This window comes from Dendrobates tinctorius, unplaced genomic scaffold (assembly GCF_039654945.1).
Source record: "Dendrobates tinctorius isolate UK_male_01 unplaced genomic scaffold, ASM3965494v1 ptg000064l, whole genome shotgun sequence".
In the NCBI taxonomy this organism is placed as follows: domain Eukaryota; kingdom Metazoa; phylum Chordata; class Amphibia; order Anura; family Dendrobatidae; genus Dendrobates; species Dendrobates tinctorius.
This window is the reverse complement of record NW_027361732.1, coordinates 46,992,181-47,012,103: the sequence shown is the minus strand read 5'-3', so window position 1 is coordinate 47,012,103 and position 19,923 is coordinate 46,992,181. Positions and strand designations below refer to the sequence as shown.

General features: G+C 44.6%; 1 protein-coding gene across 2 annotated transcripts in view; it reads left to right on the top strand.

Annotated features, from left to right (window-relative positions):
• TBC1D4 (TBC1 domain family member 4) overlaps nt 1-18,873 on the top strand; it is a 235,228-nt gene extending 216,355 nt beyond the window's left edge. For both annotated transcript variants that reach the window (XM_073580387.1, XM_073580386.1), the window contains 3 exons: nt 3,347-3,516; nt 4,357-4,533; nt 16,797-18,873. In XM_073580387.1, coding sequence (XP_073436488.1) covers nt 3,347-3,516; nt 4,357-4,533; nt 16,797-17,030 — 581 coding nt within the window. In that variant the 3' untranslated portion in view covers nt 17,031-18,873. The remainder of the gene's footprint in view (nt 1-3,346; nt 3,517-4,356; nt 4,534-16,796) is intronic.
• Nucleotides 18,874-19,923: the final 1,050 nt, after the last annotated feature.

Genomic DNA, 19,923 nt, shown 5'->3' with positions numbered 1-19,923 from the left:
CTAATATATGGAGGATGTGATATTCTGCACACTTTTCCATGTACTGTATGGTGGCTACTATATGGAGGATGTGATATTCTGCACACTTTTCCATGTACTGTATGGTGGCTAATATATGGAGGATGTGATATTCTGCACACTTGTCCATGTACTGTATGGTGGCTACTATATGGAGGATGTGATATCCTGCACACTTTTCCATGTACTGTATGGTGGCTACTATATGGAGGATGTGATATTCTGCACACTTTTCCATGTACTGTATGGTGGCTAATATATGGAGGATGTGATATCCTGCACACTTTTCCATGTACTGTATGGTGGCTACTATATGGAGGATGTGATATTCTGCACACTTTTCCATGTACTGTATGGTGGCTACTATATGGAGGATGTGATAATCTGCATACTTGTCCATGTACTGTATGGTGGCTAATATATGGAGGATGTGATATTCTGCACACTTTTCCATGTACTGTATGGTGGCTAATATATGGAGGATGTGATATTCTGCACACTTTTCCATGTACTGTATGGTGGCTACTATATGGAGGATGTGATATTCTGCACACTTTTCCATGTACTGTATGGTGGCTAATATATGGAGGATGTGATATCCTGCACACTTTTCCATGTACTGTATGGTGGCTAATATATGGAGGATGTGATAATCTGCATACTTGTCCATGTACTGTATGGTGGCTAATATATGGAGGATGTGATAATCTGCACACTTTTCCATGTACTGTATGGTGGCTAATATATGGAGGATGTGATAATCTGCACACTTTTCCATGTACTGTATGGTGGCTAATATATGGAGGATGTGATAATCTGCACACTTTTCCATGTACTGTATGGTGGCTAATATATGGAGGATGTGATATTCTGCACACTTTTCCATGCAGCATGTATGGTGGCTAATATATGGAGGATGTGATATTCTGCACACTGTTCCATGTACTGTATTGTGGCTAATATATGGAAGATGTGATATTCTGCACACTTTTCCATGTACTGTATGGTGGCTAATATATGGAGGATGTGATATTCTGCACACTTGTCCATGCAGCATGTATGGTGGCTAATATATGGAGGATGTGATATTCTGCACACTGTTCCATGTACTGTGTAGTGGCTAATATATGGAAGATGTGATATTCTGCACACTTTTCCATGTACTGTATGGTGGCTACTATATGGAGGATGTGATATTCTGCACACTTTTCCATGTACTGTATGGTGGCTAATATATGGAGGATGTGATATTTTGCACACTTGTCCATGCAGCATGTATGGTGGCTAATATATGGAGGATATGATATTCTGCCCACTTGTCCATGTACTGTATGGTGGCTAATATATGGAGGATGTGATATCCTGCACACTTGTCCATGTACTGTATGGTGGCTAATATATGGAGGATGTGATATTCTGCACACTTGTCCATGCAGCATGTATGGTGGCTAATATATGGAAGATGTGATATTCTGCACACTTTTCCATGTACTGTATGGTGGCTAATATATGGAGGATGTGATATCCTGCACACTTGTCCATGCAGCATGTATGGTGGCTAATATATGGAAGATGTGATATTCTGCACACTTTTCCATGTACTGTATGGTGGCTAATATATGGAGGATGTGATATTCTGCACACTTTTCCATGTACTGTATGGTGGCTAATATATGGAGGATGTGATATTCTGCACACTTTTCCATGTACTGTATGGTGGCTAATATATGGAGGATGTGATATTCTGCACACTTTTCCATGTACTGTATGGTGGCTAATATATGGAGGATGTGATATTCTGCACACTTGTCCATGCAGCATGTATGGTGGCTAATATATGGAGGATATGATATTCTGCACACTTGTCCATGTACTGTATGGTGGCTAATATATGGAGGATGTGATATTCTGCACACTTTTCCATGTACTGTATGGTGGCTAATATATGGAGGATATGATATTCTGCACACTTGTCCATGTACTGTATGGTGGCTAATATATGGAAGATGTGATATTCTGCACACTTTTCCATGTACTGTATGGTGGCTAATATATGGAGGATGTGATATCCTGCACACTTTTCCATGTACTGTATGGTGGCTAATATATGGAGGATGTGATATTCTGCACACTTTTCCATGTACTGTATGGTGGCTAATATATGGAGGATGTGATATCCTGCACACTTTTCCATGTACTGTATGGTGGCTAATATATGGAGGATGTGATATTCTGCACACTTGTCCATGCAGCATGTATGGTGGCTAATATGTTGGTGAATATTGGCTAAAACAGAGACTGTGAATAAGCAGCAGTATGGTGGTTTAAATCATCAACTCAGTAGCACACACATTAAAGGGAACCTGTCATGTCCGATAACCCTATTATAGGGTTAATCTGCATGTTAATAACGTTATGAAGTTGCCTGGCCACTGTACTGAGAATGGAGCATCCAGGGAAAAATTAACTTTATTTCTCCCTGGAGCCGCTGGCTTTCAGTCATGGTGTTGTGCTCAGGGCAATTCCAGTCCATGCTCACCACGCTGAGAGCAGCGGATGTTAGACAGTGCACAGGTGTGCTACCAGCCGGCTCTGCAGTGCTCCATGCACGCCTCCATGACTGAAAGCTGGCAGCTCCAGTGAGGTATAAAGATACTTATCTCTCTGTATCTGCACTTCTAGTATATGGACAGCCACCATCATAACCTATTGGTCTGCAGGTTAATAGCATTATCGGACATAATAGGCTCCCTTTAAATTCAAAACCTACAAAAGACAAAATGAAAAAAACCCTGCTATAATTAAATAAGTAAAAAGCAAAAGTCCTTGTCTGCCCTTATTCACACAGACATCAACTTTGACACATGATAAGGTTATTAATACTGGACAGTGTAGGACCGCCCCGACCACAGAGTCACCGTGTCGATGGTGGGACGGCTTTTATGTTATGTTTGATCAAATACAGTATTACTAAGAACTCTGTATGATGTAAATGTACTTTTGCTTTTTACTTATTTAATTATAGCAGGGTTTTTTTCATTTTGTCTATTGTAGGTTTTGTATGCTTTTTGGCCATGTGAACATGCATTTATATGCTGCATGTGTACCAACTCAAACCAAGCTCAATTTTTGTGTTTTTTCCCTTTAAATTCAGCCAGGACTGTGAGTTTGTATAGACATCAACACCTACATATGTACATATATACCGGGTCCTCTTTTGTCTTTGTCTATATTCACGTCATGCCGTTTTTCTGAGTATTTTTTCTTTTTTTACTGCATTTAATCACTGCTTTCTGCATTATCTATATGATGGCATCTTTCTTCACAGATATTATTTTTGTACAAGGGACTGAAGTCATTTTCAAAGTGGCACTTAGTCTTCTCAGTAATAATAAAGAATGCATCATGGCATGTGACAGTTTTGAGAACATAGTAGATTTTCTGAAGGTCAATATTCCTGATATGACAAAGGACACCATGGACAAGATTATAACCCAGGTAATTTGATTGGTCATTACCTGTACTTTTAACATGTAGAAAGTCCTGGACGAAATTGATCCCAGAATATTTTTGATCCAATTTTACATTTGTCTATCATTCATTTTAATGTGTTAAAGCCAATAGGGCAAAATGATGAGTAAGTGAAAATATGACATGATATGACAAAGGACACCATGGACAAGATTATAACCCAGGTAATTTGATTGGTCATTACCTGTACTTTTAACATGTAGAAAGTCCTGGACGAAATTGATCCCATAATATTTTTGATCCAATTTTACATTTGTCTATCATTCATTTTAATGTGTTAAAGCCAATAGGGCAAAATGATGAGTAAGTGAAAACTTTAGTGTTTTTTATATTTGGTGTGACAATCATCATGTTGATAACTGATTGGTTGATGAATAATTGATAACTCAATGGTTGGCCTTGTTTTTTGTAAGGATGGAGTCTTTTAATCTATTTTTACTATGTTATTTTTACCTATATTGTTTTTTGCATTTTACTACTATTTTCAGCCTAAATTTAGCATAATAAAAATATTTTGCATCATATCAAGGCATCATAGAGAAACTGTGGTAATCCAGAAGTAATGACATATATATAGTACATTGAAACGCCCGGCACTGAAAAAGGATCCAGTTATACTTTTGGATTTTTATATTGGGCACTTTATAAAACGTTAAAGATGTATAGTGAAAGTCTAGTATTTACACGGTTAAAAAAAAATAGTTACCATGTGTATTACTATACTGCTTTATTCTAGGTTTTCTTGTGTATTTCTGATTTTTGGCTTTCTAAAAAGATCTGTCATGTCTTCTTACATTTTTCATGCAGGTGTTTGAAATGGATATTTCTAAGCAGCTCCACGCTTATGAGGTTGAATATCATGTAATTAATGATGAAATGCTGGAAACGGCCAATCCATCTGATGACACCGAGGCTTTCCAAAAGCTTGAGAAGGCGAACAACCAGCTTAAGAGGCAGAACATGGACCTTCTGGAAAAGTTACAGGTAAATTGATAAAGACTAAAGCATAGCAATAAAGGAGTTGTGATGATGTGTTAATAATGCACATCATGAAGACTACTAATAACAGGATTTTTGGGTTGCTTACCGTAAAATCTGTTTCTCGGAGCCTTCATTGGGGGACACAGAGACCTTGGGTGTATGCTGCTGCCACTAGGAGGCTGACACTATGCACAAAAAAAGATAGCTCCTCCTCCGCAGTGTACACCCCACCGACCGGCAGAGAATTCCTCAGTTAGTGAGAAAGCAGTAGGAGAAGTAACAGAATAGGTTGACAACATAAACAACTCAACTGTAACCATTCAACCAAAGTAAGAACAGGAGCTGTAAAACATGGGAGGGTGCTGTGTCCCCCAATGAAGGCTCCGAGAAACAGATTTTACGGTAAGCAACCCAAAAATCCTGTTTTCTCGTTCGCCTTATTGGGGGACACAGAGACCTTGGGACGTCCCAAAGCAGTCCCTGGGGTGGGAAACAAACTTCCATCAGGCCAGCGGACTCACCACCGCGGCCTGCAGAATCCGTCTACCTAGGCTGGCTTCCGCCGAAGCGTAGGTGTGGACTCTGTAGAATTTCACAAACGTGTGAACCGATGACCATGTCGCAGCTTTGCAAAGCTGCAGTGCGGAAGCTCTGTGGCGCACCGCCCAGGAGGCACCCACTGCTCGAGTAGAGTGGGCCTTGATACCCGGAGGGGCTCTGCGACGCTTAACACGGTAGGCTTCCAGGATAGCCGATCTGATCCAGCGAGCAATGGTGGCTTTTGACGCCGGGTGACCTTTCCGCGCTCCATCAGGGATAATGAAAAGAGACTCTGTCTTTCGCAAGGAAGTCGTCCTAGACAGATAGACTCTTACCGCCCTAACCAGGTCCAGCTTGTTCAAGGATCGCTCTCGGGGATGAGTTGGATTCGGACAAAAGGACGGGAGCACGATATCCTCGTTGAGGTGAAACGAGGACACTACCTTCGGAAGGAACGAGGGCGGAGGCCGCAGAACTACCTTATCCTGGTGGAGAACCAGAAAGGGAGAGCGGCACGAAAGAGCTGCCAATTCCGACACGCGCCGGACGGAGGTGATGGCCACCAGAAAGGCTACCTTCCAAGAAAGGAGAGAAAGGGAAATATCCCTGAGGGGTTCAAAGGGCGGACCTTGCAGAACCTCAAGAACCAGATTAAGATCCCATGGATCCACGGGCGCCCGGTACGGCGGGACCGTGTGAGCCACGCCCTGAAGAAAGGTCTTAACCTGAGGACGGGAAGCCAACGTTTTCTGAAACAGAATGGACAGCGCCGAAACTTGACCCTTCAGGGAACTGAGGGCAAGCCCCGCATCCAATCCTGCCTGAAGAAACGCTAGGACTGAAGGGAGCGAAAAGGACATGGGCGCGACGTCATTGGTCTCACACCAAGTGAAATAGGCCTTCCAAGTACGGTAGTAAATCTTGGAAGATGATGGCTTTCTGGCTCAGATCATGGTCTGAATTACGTGGTCGGAAAATCCTGCTCGTTTCAGAACCTCGGTCTCAACAGCCACGCCGTTAAATTGAGCGGCCGAGAATTGGGGTGGCAAATCGGACCCTGAGACAGCAGATCTGTTCTGGCTGGAAGCTTCCAGGGGGCGTCCGCGAGAAGGTTGACAATGTCCGCGAACCAAGACCTTCTGGGCCAATTTGGGGCGATGAGAATGACCGGAAGTCCTTCTGCCTTGATCTTCAACAGCTTGGGAAGAAGAGGCAGAGGAGGGAACAGGTAGGGAAGTTCGAACTGGGACCAAGGAACGGCCAGGGCGTCGGCGCCCACTGCCAGAGGGTCCCGAGACCTGGACACGAATTGTGGGACTTTCCTGTTGAGGCGAGACGCCATGAGGTCTACATCCGGGGTTCCCCACCGAAGGCAGAGCAGATGAAACACTTCCGGATGTAGGGACCATTCTCCCGCCGCGAGACCCTCGCGGCTGAGAAAATCGTCGGCCCAGTTGTCTACGCCGGGAATGTGAACCGCGGAAATTGTCGGGACCGAAATCTCCGCCCAACGAAGAATCTTGGACACCTCCGCCAGGGCTGAAACACTCCGTGTTCCCCCTTGGCGGTTGACATATGCCACCGCTGTGGCGTTGTCTGTCTGAATCCGTACCGGCAGTCCCTTGAGGAGCCTTTCCCAGTGGACCAGAGCAAGATGGATCGCTCGAATCTCCAGAACGTTGATCGGTAGCGGATTCCCGATCCGACCATCGACCCTGAACAGTGTGGTTGCGGAACACAGCACCCCAACCGAGGAGACTGGCATCTGTGGTTACTATCTGAAAGTGAATGGGAAGGAAGGAATGACCCGATAGAATGAGAGGTGACGACAACCACCAGTTGAGAGACCGCTTGATCCGGTAAGAAAGATGGACAGGGCGATCCAGGGACCGAGGCGACCTGTTCCATTTCGACAGAATGGCCTGCTGGAGAGGCCTGGCGTGAAATTGGGCAAAGGGAACTGCCTCTATCGCCGTGACCATCTTTCCCAGGACCCTCATGGCTGTACGGAGGGATGGGAATCGCGAGGTCTGCAGCGATCATACTTCCTGCTGCAGAGAGAGAATCTTTTCTTGTGGGAGAAAGACCCTTGACCGACGAGTGTCGAACAGAAGACCTAGAAAGACCAGGCGTTGGGTAGGAATCAGACAGGACTTTTTCCTGTTGACGATCCACCCGAAATTGGAAAGAGTGTCCAGGACGATTGACAAACTTTGGTGAGCCTGTTGGAATGAGGGAGACTTGATCAGAATATCGTCTAGGTACGGGAAAAGAACGAGGCCTCTGACTCTCAACAAAGCCATCAACGCAGCCATGATCTTCGTGAAGACTCTGGGAGCGGTGGCAAGATCGAAGGGCAGTGCGACAAACTGGTAGTGGTGCTGTCGAATCGCAAAGCGCAGGAACTTCTGATGTCCGGAGAAAATTGGAACATGTAAATAGGCATCTTGGATGTCTATTGAGCACATGAATTCCTGCTCCTCCATGGAGGCGATGACCGAGCGAAGCGACTCCATGCGGAAGTGGCGAAGGTGGACCCTCTTGTTGAGCAGCTTGAGATCCAAGATGGGTCGAACTGCGCCGTCTTTTTTCGGCACTGCAAACAGGTTCGAGTAGAACCCCGTGAAGCGCTCCGATTCGGGAACGGGCACAATCACCCCGGAACTGAGGAGAGCGGCGATAGCTGTAGAGAACCCCGGGATCAAGGCTGGATCCTTTGGAGGCCGGGATTCGAAGAAACGATCCCGTGGGAGAGAGACAAACTATCTTGTATCCTGAGGATACGACCTCCCTGACCCAGGCGTCCTCCACGGCGGCCAGCCAAACGTCCCTGAAGGAAAGAAGTCGACCTCCCAATTGGAAAGGCCCTTCGCGTGCCCGATGATAGTCATGCTGAAGTAGACCGTCCAGATCTAGATCTGGACGGTCTGCCCTGGGAGGAGTGGGGTCGCCAGGAAGGAGTGGGTCTGAAGGAAACTTTCCTTCTCTCCTGGCGAGCCTGCGGTCTCTGTTGGCTGGAGGAGTTGTCCGCCGTATTGAAACGGCGGAAAGTCCGAAAGGGTCGAAACTGACGCCTTAGTGGGGGTCTGCGAGGCTTGGACTGAGGGAGGAGTGAACTCGTGCCTCCGGTGGCGTCCTTAATAATCTGGTCCAATTGGGACCCAAAGAGGCGCACCCCCTGAAAAAGCAGGTTAGTGAGGGACTTTTTAGAAGACAAGTCCGCTTGCCATGCCTTTAGCCAAAGTGTACGTCGAATTGCAATAACGTTGCTTGACGCCTGAACTGCACAGGATGCAGCATCCAAGGAAGCGGAGAGAAGATAGTCCCCAGCATGGGAGATCTGATTGGCGAGATTGGCCAAATGCTCCGGTTGCGCCTTATCTAAGATGCCCTGCCGAAGGTCGTCTGCCCACGTGGCTATGGTCTTTGCTGTCCAGGATGAAGCAAAGATTGGACACACCGCCGCTGAAGCCGCTTCAAAGGCAGACTTCGCCAGGGATTCTATAATCCTGTCATTAGAATCCTTTAGGGACGCCACGCCTGAAAGCAGGAGAACCGTGTTATTGGATAGCCTGGACACGGGCGGATCGACCGAGGGAGAGGCCGACCAGTTGTCCGTGAGCTCCTTAGCAAATGGGTAGAGTATGCCGAGACGTTTTCCTCTTTGAAAGCGTCTGGTCGGATCCTCTCTTTCTTTGGTAAAAATTTTCCCAAACTGGGAATGGAAAGGAAAAACCCTGGAGGGAGTTTCTGCCCGTCTGAACGAAACCTCCTGATCTGAGGATTTCGCAGGGGAGTCAGCAATATCGAAGGTATGATGGATCGCAGCAATGAGGTCCTGCACTGTGACCTTCATGCTTGCATCCTGGTCTTAATCCAGCTCTAAAATCCCCTCAGATGACCTGTCCGAAAGCGCTTCCCCTGACTCGGGAGAGGAGGCCCGAGAGGGAGACTGGTGAGAAGGGCTATGCGGTGAGATGGGACTAGGAGAGGATTCCGGCTGGGAATCTTGCCTGGGTCTTTTGCGACTACCGCTGGCTGATTCAGATGGAACAATTTGGGACCTGCTTGGCCCTGCTGAAGAGTCCAGGGGCAACTTATCAAGAACGGCCACCAGGGACTGAGACACCCTGGTGAGGTCTGCCACTGATTGAGATAGCGAGGAGGCCCAGCCAGGCATGGGGGGCTCACTCTCACCTGGGGCCGCAGATGGCTCCTGGACGGCGTCAGGCTGAATTGGATTGCTACAATCCAGGCAGAGGGGAGTGGACTGGCCTGAGGGAAGTTTGCGATTGCACGAAGAACATGCAAAGTACTTGACTAAAGTGCAGGGGGGGGCGGTAGAGCGGGTACGATCAGACTTAGACATAGTGAAAAGCTGAGGTAATGCCGGAAGGTTGGGGGACAGAGGGCGGAGAAGGGTCAGTCTGCAGTGCAGAGCTACTCACGGTCCGGTGTCCCCAGAAGCGATGCTCTGCGACCTGTCAGTGGATGCAGGTCAGAGCGAAATCCGGCCGACAGACCTCCTGAAAAAACCAGCTGGAAAAGATGCTGTCCAGTGAGGAGCTGGTGCCCGGCTAACAGGCTGGGAAAATGGCGCCGTCCTGAGAAAAAGCGCGCCTTAGGAGAGGAGGGAGGGCGGAGCACCTCGCAGGGTTAAAATTCACCGCCCTCTAGCCAATAGCAGGCTGGGCAGGTGAAGGACAGGCGGTGGGAGGGCCTGGGAAGAGCGGGAGAGAAGCCCGCTTAGAAGAAAGGGGCGGGGGGCGTGGCCACGACGCAGCGGTAGGCCCGAACTGAAGCCGGGGCCTAAATTAGTTGCGGCGGCCGCCTGTCAGCAGGGGGTCGGCGCGGAGGTCCGAAAAAGTGGGACGCCGCAGTCGCAAGTCGCTCCCAATGGGAAAAAACCCTGTGCTCCCTGTACCCAGAAAGGGGGGAGGGAAGGGGGGGGATGCCGAGCAACATTGAGCTGCCTATAGCCTTGTGGCGACTGCGAGCGACCGCAGCGCCTACCCCTGTGACCATTGAAGAGGTGACCGTCGGGAATGGGCAGCAGGTAAATAAATATGAAGCCGGGGCCTCATACTCACCTATCCACGATCCGTTACCTGTCTGAAGAAGTCTTGCGTCTCATCCAACCGACAGGCTCTGGTAGGCGAGTGGGAGGGAGACTGGCGACAAGGACCCCTGGAGTCGCTGGCACGTCTTGGTGTCGGCGTCCGTCTGGCTGGTCCTGCCGCGGACAACTGCAAGGATACGGTGTGGCAGTACACGCCGTACTTGCAGACTCCATGTGGGAGTACAGATGTGACTTTTCACTCTGTATCCCTCCGTAGAACCTGAAAAGGAACGACGCACGACGAGGTAGATATGGGTCTAATAAAAGACCTGTGTCCACCTCCTACTGACACTAAGCTAAACTGAGGAATTCTCTGCCGGTCGGTGGGGTGTACACTGCGGAGGAGGAGCTATCTTTTTTTGTGCATAGTGTCAGCCTCCTAGTGGCAGCAGCATACACTCAAGGTCTCTGTGTCCCCCAATAAGGCGAACGAGAAATGTAGGTTTTTTGTTTCTTTCAATATTTTTTGCTCCTGCTGATTTTGGAACTTCAGCATGTATGGTATAGCAGCTCCATCCCGAGTGAGTGGGGAGATGTACTACTACTAGATATAGTGTATGTACACAATCATTGCTGGGTCTGCAAAGAAATCGAAATGTCTGCAATGCTCCAGTGAGCACTGTGACTTTAAATGGTCACACATTGTGGTAGATTGAGGGTATGTGCACACGCTGCGGATTCTGCTGTGGATCCACTGCGGATTTGGCCCTGCGGATCCGCAGCAGTTCCTGCTGCGTTGTACAGTACCATTATAATCTATGAAAAACAAAAAACGCAGTGCACATGCTGCAGATTTTTCTGCGCGGATTTGCTGTGGGTTCAAATCCGCAGCATGTCAATTCTTTGTGCGGATTCCGCAGCGGTTTCCCATCTCCTCCATGGTAGAGGTGTTAAACCGCAGGGCTAAACCGCAGGCTAATCCGCAGGTAAACCTGCGGATTTTGCAAAATCCGCAGACCAATCCGCAGCATGTGCACATGGCCTGAAGGGGTTTCTGGAATATTGAGGTATTTTCAAACAATCCAGTGAACATATACACAATAAATAAATGATACTTTGCAATGTACTATACTTACCTCATTGCTATTATTTCATAGTCGTGTCCTACAACTATAATACAGTTGTGGTCCACAATATTGGCCACAAGTAAAATCTCTGCCAAAATAAAGTGTTTAGTGAAACTGATGTTTGATATAGAGAAACAAAATTAAAAAATAAAACTTGGAAGAAAATAAAGATTTAACTTTGAAAACAATGCCAGGCCACGATAAACACCTTTTGTTCACTTTGAACACAGGACAAAATCAGTGGGTAATTAGAATATTACCCGTCCCCGCAACGTCACTGCTTACATGACTTTAATTAGTTGACTTATGGCAGTTTTGTTGTCCAAATAGGTAATTTTTATTGCCTGTTCCTTCTTCACAATGCCAAAGACAAAGCAACTGAACAGACCAGAAATGTTATTATCACCAAGCACAAGCAGTCTAATGAGTATAAGATTATTTCCAACAACCATGGAATCCCGGCTTCAACAGTCCAATAAATAACAAACTTTCTGATAACATTTAGAATAGTCATGAATCTTCCATCAATCATGAATCTTCCAGGACTTGATGGAAAGAAGAAATTGCCATATATTGAATCAACTTTCATAGGCTCCCCCCCCCCCCCAGGCAAAGGAACCACCTACTATACTATATTTGGAAAAAAAAAAAGCCCTAAACAAAGGCCAAGGAGAACGCCACTGCTTAACCCTTTAGTGACAGAGACAATTTGGTACTTAATGACCAGGCCAATTTTTACAATTCTGACCACTCTCACTTTATGAAGTTATAGCTCTAGAACTCCAACGTATCCCACTGATTCTGAGATTGTTTTTTCGTGACATACTGTACTTCACGTTAGTGGTAAAATTTATTCGATATAACTTGCGTTTATTTATGAAAAAAATGGAAATTTTGCAAAAATGTTGAAAATTTTGCTATTTTCAAACTTTTCATCTTTGTACCCGTAATCAGAGAGTGGTGTCACAAAAAATAGTTAATAAATAACATTTCCCACACGTCAACTTTACATCAGCACAATCTTGGAAACTTTTTTTTGGGGGTTAGGATGTTATAAGGGTTAAAAGTTGACCAGCGAGTTCTCATCTTTCCAACAAAATTTACAAAACCATTTTTTTAGGGACCACCTCACATTTGAAGTGAGTTTGGGGGGGTCAGTATAATAGAAAATACCCAGAAGTGACAATTCTAAAACATGCACCACTCAAGGTGCGCAAAATTATGTTCAAGAAGTTTATTAACCCTTCAGGTGCTTCACAAGAACTAAAGCAATGTGAAAGTAAAAAATGAGCATTTTACTTTTTTCACACAAAATTTACTTTGGAACCAATTTTTTTTTATTTTCACAAGGGCATCAAGAGAAAATGAACCACAAAATTTGTTGTGCAATTTCTCCTGAGTACACCAATACCCCGTATGTGGGGGAAAACCACTATTTGGGCACATGGCAGGGCTCAGAAGGGAGGGAACACCGTTTGACTTTTTGAATGCAAAATTGGCTGGAATCAATGGTGGCGCCATGTCACGTTTGGAGACCCCCTGATTTACCTAAACAGTGGAACCCCCCCAATTCTAACTCCAACCCTAACCCCAACATAACCTTAACCACAACCCTAACCATAACCCTAACCACAAACCTAATCCTAACACACCCCTAATCTCAACCCTAACCGTAATAAAAACCATAACCACAACCCTAACACTAGCCCTACCCTAACTTAAGCCCAACCCTAATTTTAGCCCAAGCAAAACCTGTAGTCCAATCCTAATTTTAGTCCAATCCTAATTTTAGCCCCAACACTAATTTTAGCCTCAATCCTAACTTTAGCCCCAATCCTAACTTTAGCCCGAACCCTAGCCCCAACCCTAACTTTAGCCCAACCCTAACCCTAATGTAAAAATAGAAATAAATGCATTTATTTTATTTTATTATTTTTACCTAACTAAGGGGGTGAAGAGGGATGGATTGATTTGCTATTTTTAGTTTGATCACTGTGATATACCCTATCACAGTGATCAAAATGAATCAATAGGAAAAATTTTCCAATTGTTGCCACGTGCCGGCCAGCAGATCTCGTTCCATTGTTGCCGGCGATCACAACACTGGGGTCGGTAAAAACCGACCAGAGTCATGTTTTCTGGAGTCTTAGATACCCCCAGTAACCGAGACCCTGGAGAAATTTCAACTCTGGTGGACACTATAGCCTTATTTATCAGCTCCGTTAAAAATCAGCGCTGAGGAATAAGTACCCATATAATAAGGAATAAGGACCCTTCATATGCATATGAAGACTTCCGTGTCATTGACGCAGGGAAAAATACCGGCGCATGCGCAGTAGTGATTATATTCTTTGCCCACAGTTGGGCAAAGCATACTGCGCAAGCGCAAACGGCCTTATCCTTGTGCAGGCGCGAATAAACAACGACATCTGTGATATTCACAGATGAAATTGCGTCCAGCAAGCCAAGGTGGGGGGGGGAGGAAGAGAATAAGCCACGCCCATCGGACTGGACCGCAGCGATTTCCACAAATCGGAAGAGTGATAAAAAAGGTATTCATGCATCAAAGGTGCGGGGACAGGGGGGATCAAAAGTACGACTAGAATACTTAGGTAACACACACTTCAATTATATCTTTACATGATATCTCAAAAAATGAGTGACAGATTCCCTTTAATTGCCGCCTTTAAAAGGCATATCGGAGGTCGTTAAGGGGTTAAAGAGCGTCATGACGAATCTGAATAGAATCTATCAGCAAGTTTTTACTATTTAGTCTGACAGCAGCATAATGCAGAGCCTAATTCCAAAAATGAATCACTTGTTCAGCAGCTTACTATAGTTCCAAAACAATCTGTTTATCAGCAGGAGATTATCACTGACTGAGTAGGTCTCTCCTGCTTGCCAGTCAGGCTAATCTGTGTGGCCACACTCCCACCACTGACTGCCAGCTGACAGTATACATAGAAAGCTGCCAATATGGGGTGTGGGTGGGATCATACACAGCTGATCATTATGACCACTGATACATCTACAACAGAGAAAACAGGGATTCAATCAAAACTGCACCAAGCAGTCCAGTAAGTGACACTTTGCTGGAATCAGGATCTCTGCCCTTACATCATGCATCTCTCAGATTACATAAAAATCTGCTGACAGATTCCCTTTAAGGCTATTTAATGTACAGTTTGAAACTGGACAGGAATGAGGCTTTATCTGAGTTCAATTGAAAATATTTGGATAAAGCTGATATCTGCTAATGTGAAAAGGGACCTGCAAACATTCAAGAGCCTGAAAGAATTGCAGTGGAAGAGGGAAGAAACAACCAGCAGACGTGTGCAGGAAGGCCGTTGGAGGCTATTGTTGCCAAGTATTAGGGAAGGGTGTCTTTAATCCTGTTCATATCATATATATGGATGAGCGGACCCGTGAAAGTTTCATTTCTGGTACCTAACCTGAACTTTATATCCAAACTAGTAATGGATAGTGATCCTAATAAACACGTAAAAATCCACAATAGACTACCTCTAAAAGTGCAAGCTGAAGCTTTTACAATAGCCCTCACAGTCCCCTGATCTGAACATCATTGAAAATCTGTGGCTTGACCTCACAGAACTGGAGGAATTTTCCAAGTTAGAATGGGTGAAAACCCATAAACAAGAACTGAATGACTCTTGTCTGGCTACTAAAAGTATTTTTCAAGCTGTGATACTTGCAAAAGAGGCTGCTACTGGGCACCAACCATGCAGGGTTCCCAAGTTTTTTGCATCAGCCCATTTTCCTTTTTGTAATATTTAAAATGTAAAATATAAAATAAAAAAAATAATATATATAATGTATAATGTTGTAAGGTAGCGCCTATTGTTCATGTTTGTGACACTCACTTGGCAGCCGATTAATAGGGCCCGGCACGGGGTTTTTCACATAAATCAGTCCATACGGTTTATTGTTACACAGCATAAACCATAGAAGCATGTAGCAAGGGTAACAGTCTTACATCAGACCAAATGAATGTTCAATGTAGAGCTCCGCTCTCTTAGCCCTGTGGTCACACAGTCTGTGCTTTGTCCAGCAATCAGGCTCTATAGCCTCACAGTTATTTCCCCCTGTCCGGGGTTACCTCTTAGTTGCTTCTCATTCAGGACGTCCCTTCCCTCCTGGGGAATGTCCAACACACACAGGCCAATACACACAGGCCTCACCAAGTCCGCGGCCTCAGCATGTGCTCTTCAGGGAGGCAGCACACCTTCCAGCACCTAGCCTTCCGGGACCTTCCATATGGCCCAATCAAATTCATGCACTCTCTCATGTGACCTACCCTGGTCATATTATATCGTCTGTATCCACACCCACAGGTGAGGTATGGATCACATGGCTAAGACCTCATTGCAGGTCCTTTTCAGACACCCAGCCATACACACACATATACAGGTTTTGCTATGGGCGTTCAGACACACGTCCCTGGGTGGGTTTGTAGGTGACTGGTCCCACCCATCTCACCAAGCCACCTGGAAGCTTTCCCTAATACAGAGTAACAAACCCCCAGCAGAATATCTGCTGATTAATACCGGTTCCAGCTACCATCACAAGGCCACCCACCTTGTGATATATATCGGTCATTTACCATCCTGCCGTTCATCCTTTCTCCATTACAACAATGGACATGCCTGTATGCATGTCCTGGGATGCCCACACAGGGCCCCCTAGCGGTCACTGCACCACTATATATAACATCCTTATGGTCATGGTTACTGTATTTTTCCTTGAGATAATTTGCCCACTTACTAGACCTATGAGCAGAATAAAATATTACATTAGTTGTGGTTTGGATTAGTAGTGAAGAAAAAAACTTCCTCCTCACCCCCCTAATGGGGGTGCTCTTTTTTTGTCCTTCCTCATTCTCGGGTCCTCTACCAGAGGTCTGGGAGTTTGAGGGTTCTGCGCAGGATCTTGGTTGTTCCCAGCATTGCGCTTTTCTGGACAGAGAGCTCAGATGTTGCTCCTGGGATCTGTTGTAGCCATTTTTCCAACTTAAGGGTTGCCTTCACCTTCCACATCTTCTCCAGTTCTCCTTTGAGGCCCTGGTATTTCTCCAGCTTCTCAGTAATTTTGACCAGGGGTGCCCAAACTTTTACATGACATTGTATATGAAGTTTGCAGAGGAACACCAGTACACCTCGCTTCACTGTGTACATGATGTCGCCAGAGCGACCCTGTATTATGTGCCTGGCGTGTGAGATAACTGAAGAACAGCTCCACCACCACCGATCCTTGCAGGTCATATTCATTTAGTGCACACATTGGATGGAATGTAGGAGGACATCACTATTAACCTATTACCATCCTGGACAGTAGGTTGGCTGTGATTTGGGGGTCTAAAACATACTGGAAGTTTCACGTTAAACCACATTTTGTGCCTTGAACAAATTTTTAAAAAGCATTTGATGTATTTTCTAATTTTTCCTGTCTTTATATAATTAACGTTTGCTCGCATACAATGCATTGCATTGCTTTACTAATGCCATTCTTCCTGTGAATAATAGGTAGCACACACCAAGATTCAGAGTCTGGAAGCCAATATTGAAAAAATTGTATCCAGAGAAAACAAAACAAGAAATGTCATCCGATCTTTGGAACAAGAAAAATCAGCTTATCAAAAGATGGTGGAGCAAATGGGGAAATTTGTGCCGGCTCATGTACTGAGTGACTGTGAACTTATGCTAAAGGATGTTAGCTGTAGCCCAAACAACAAAACAAAGGCAGGAAGTAAACAATAAAAGACAAATCTGGGGCTGCTCCGGCATACAGCGAACCTTGTTTTCTCAAAACCAAAAATGATGCATGCTCTGGAGGAGGTCCGCACACCACCGTGCATGCTTCATGGACTCGGCGTGTAGAGAGGCGTTTTCTAGGCGCAGATCCACGTTAACTGGAGGAGCCTGTAGACACCGTTATAAGGAAGGAAAAGCTAACGCCATCTAAGATACAGAAAAGATAAAGCCTCCTTGATTCCCGTATGCAAAAGCCTCATCATTATAGACAGAATTTGAAAAAAGGGAACGTTTTTGATTTGCTTTTCATTTACAAGCTATTACTGGAAATCACCAATCAGCCAGAAGCCACGTGATATCACTTGTCGGCAGCGTCTGTGCAGAAATCAAGATTGTAATACTTGAAAATGAATGTTTCCCAAAGAGTATCATATTTTACACTTCCGAAGTGAAGTGTATTAGAACTTTTGTTTATTTTTGTGCCTGTCTTTCAGTGTAGTGACATTTGTTACATTTGTGTACAGTTTTTATGACGCGATCACTACATGATGTGCTATGATGGCCCGCGGTCGCACCTCTACGATGGACGTGCACATGGGGTTAGCTCTGTAGCAGAGCAGAGCTTCCTAGGAATGAGTAGACATAATGGTAACTGTCGATTTTTGTTTTATTTCTATCTTTCTGGAGCACTTTGTACACCATATTCTGTTACTGCAGTAGGCCCAAAATTCTGAATTATGCCACAACTTAATAGATATAGGCATGTACCCTGACAATGAAAAGGGTAACAATGTTTTGAGCTTTTGACTTTCAGGCTCCATATCTCACCATCCACTACAGCTTCGAATGTGAGACCACCATCATTTTATAGACAATCATCTTGGCTAGCTTATAGATAAATTTGACTTGCAGTTACTTAGCATATCATTAGTTATGCAGATTCTTGTCATGTCTCTGCATTGTTACTGTTTTGCTCCTATAAATCTAATTTTTTTTTTTTTTATTTTGTTAGTGTTTTCTAAATCCACCTTTTAGTTTTCAACACTGCCTGAATCCATCTGGGCATGCTCTTGATCAGATTCAAGCATGTCTCGACTGAAATCTGATCCCAGGTCTCACATTCCCAAAGTTGCTACTTACTGGTTGACTCAGTTGTGTAGGTATACAGCTTTTTCAACTTTGCCCACAAGTATTCACTTGGGTTGAGGTCTGGGGACGGCGGAGGCCAATACAGCACCTCTACTTCATTGTCATTGAACCATTTCTTCTCCAATCTTGATGTATGCTTTGGGTCGTGTTCCTACTAGAACACTATATGATACTTTTCATACCCACAGTACTCGAATGTACACAGTAACTTATCTTGTAGAATAGGCACATATAACGTAGGATTAAGACCACCATCGATCCTGGTCAACTTACGAAGCATACGAGCAACACCTACTGCCGTGTTTGTCACTCCAAAACTGATAGACCTTGTGATGAGCCGATTTGTTGACTGTGATATTTTGCCCGGACGTCCACTTCTTGGCTTTAGAATGGATGGACAGAATTAATTTTGTATTCTTCCAACTGTCATGGCACTCACATGATGCAGTTTGGCAATTTTCTTGGCCAAAAGACTGCCATCGTTGAGCTGAATGATGCCGTTTCTCTTTTCTTGGGAAATCGTCTTCATGGCTGCTCCTCGATTTGAACCAGTGACCTTTCACCTGGGAATCAGCCTAATTACACACTGAGCTATTAGGGAATGTGAGAACAGGTTGTATTTTATAGTATACAGGAAGAAAAAGATTTTTCCATCAACAGGAGCTAAACAGTAACAATGCAGTGACATGACAAGAATCTGCATAACTAATTATATGCTGAATAGTTGCAAGTCAAATTTATGTATGAGATAGCCAAGATGATTGTCTATAAAATGATGGTAGCTGCACGATCAAGCAGTAGTGGATGGGGAGATTTGGAGCCTGAAAGTCAAAAGTTCAAAACACTGTTACCCTTTTGCTCATCAGTGTACTTCATGCAAAGTTATACAGCCCCCATTGATTTCAATACTACTCATACAAATATGTACTTAGTCATTTTCTGTGCACCCTGTAGTGGTGACTCTATAACAAAAAAAATAGTTGTGATCTCTATAATATGATATTAAATTAATCAACAATATACCGTATATTGTATCTACTCAAATGGATAAAAAGTAGACATTTTACTTAAAAGCAATCCATGAAATGAGTGAGCTATTCGGGTTTTGACTTGTAAATCAATATTTTTGGCATCTTGGATTGTCAGAGAATATTATGTTTGTTGTCCAGTAGGTAATGTGACGGCACTGCACACAATACTGTACATGCACAAGGATGTGATTTTTATTACAGATTTGTCCTTTCTAAAAGTAAATTTGTCAGCTTCCATGACTGTCAAAAATTCCTAATATAGCAGTATAGATGTGGTATAGCAGTATGGATGTGGATTTATTTATTCTAATACAATGTTTTATGTTACACGCTAACATAACCTATTGTACATATGAACTTATTTTCTGCTGCACCACGTGTGTACACTGAGGCAGGACCACTCTGGTGAAGCTTCCCTGGACTAGTCCTGCATTAGTTCCTATAATCACACCTCCATACAATGATAATGATTGACAGCCTCCATACAATCACCATTATTGTAGGACTGCCAGCACTCGCATGCATGTATGAGATTTCCATCAGTCATACCATAATGCAGATTGTATAGAGGTTGTAAATCACGGCTAGGGTAATCGTTAATTAGAGGGTCAGAGGCACGACTAGCCTGGACAAGATTCCTCAGTGGACTAGTCCTATATCAGTGGCCTCTGCGACACTGCAGAATAAATGTTCATTTTGAGAAGGCAGGAACGTTACTG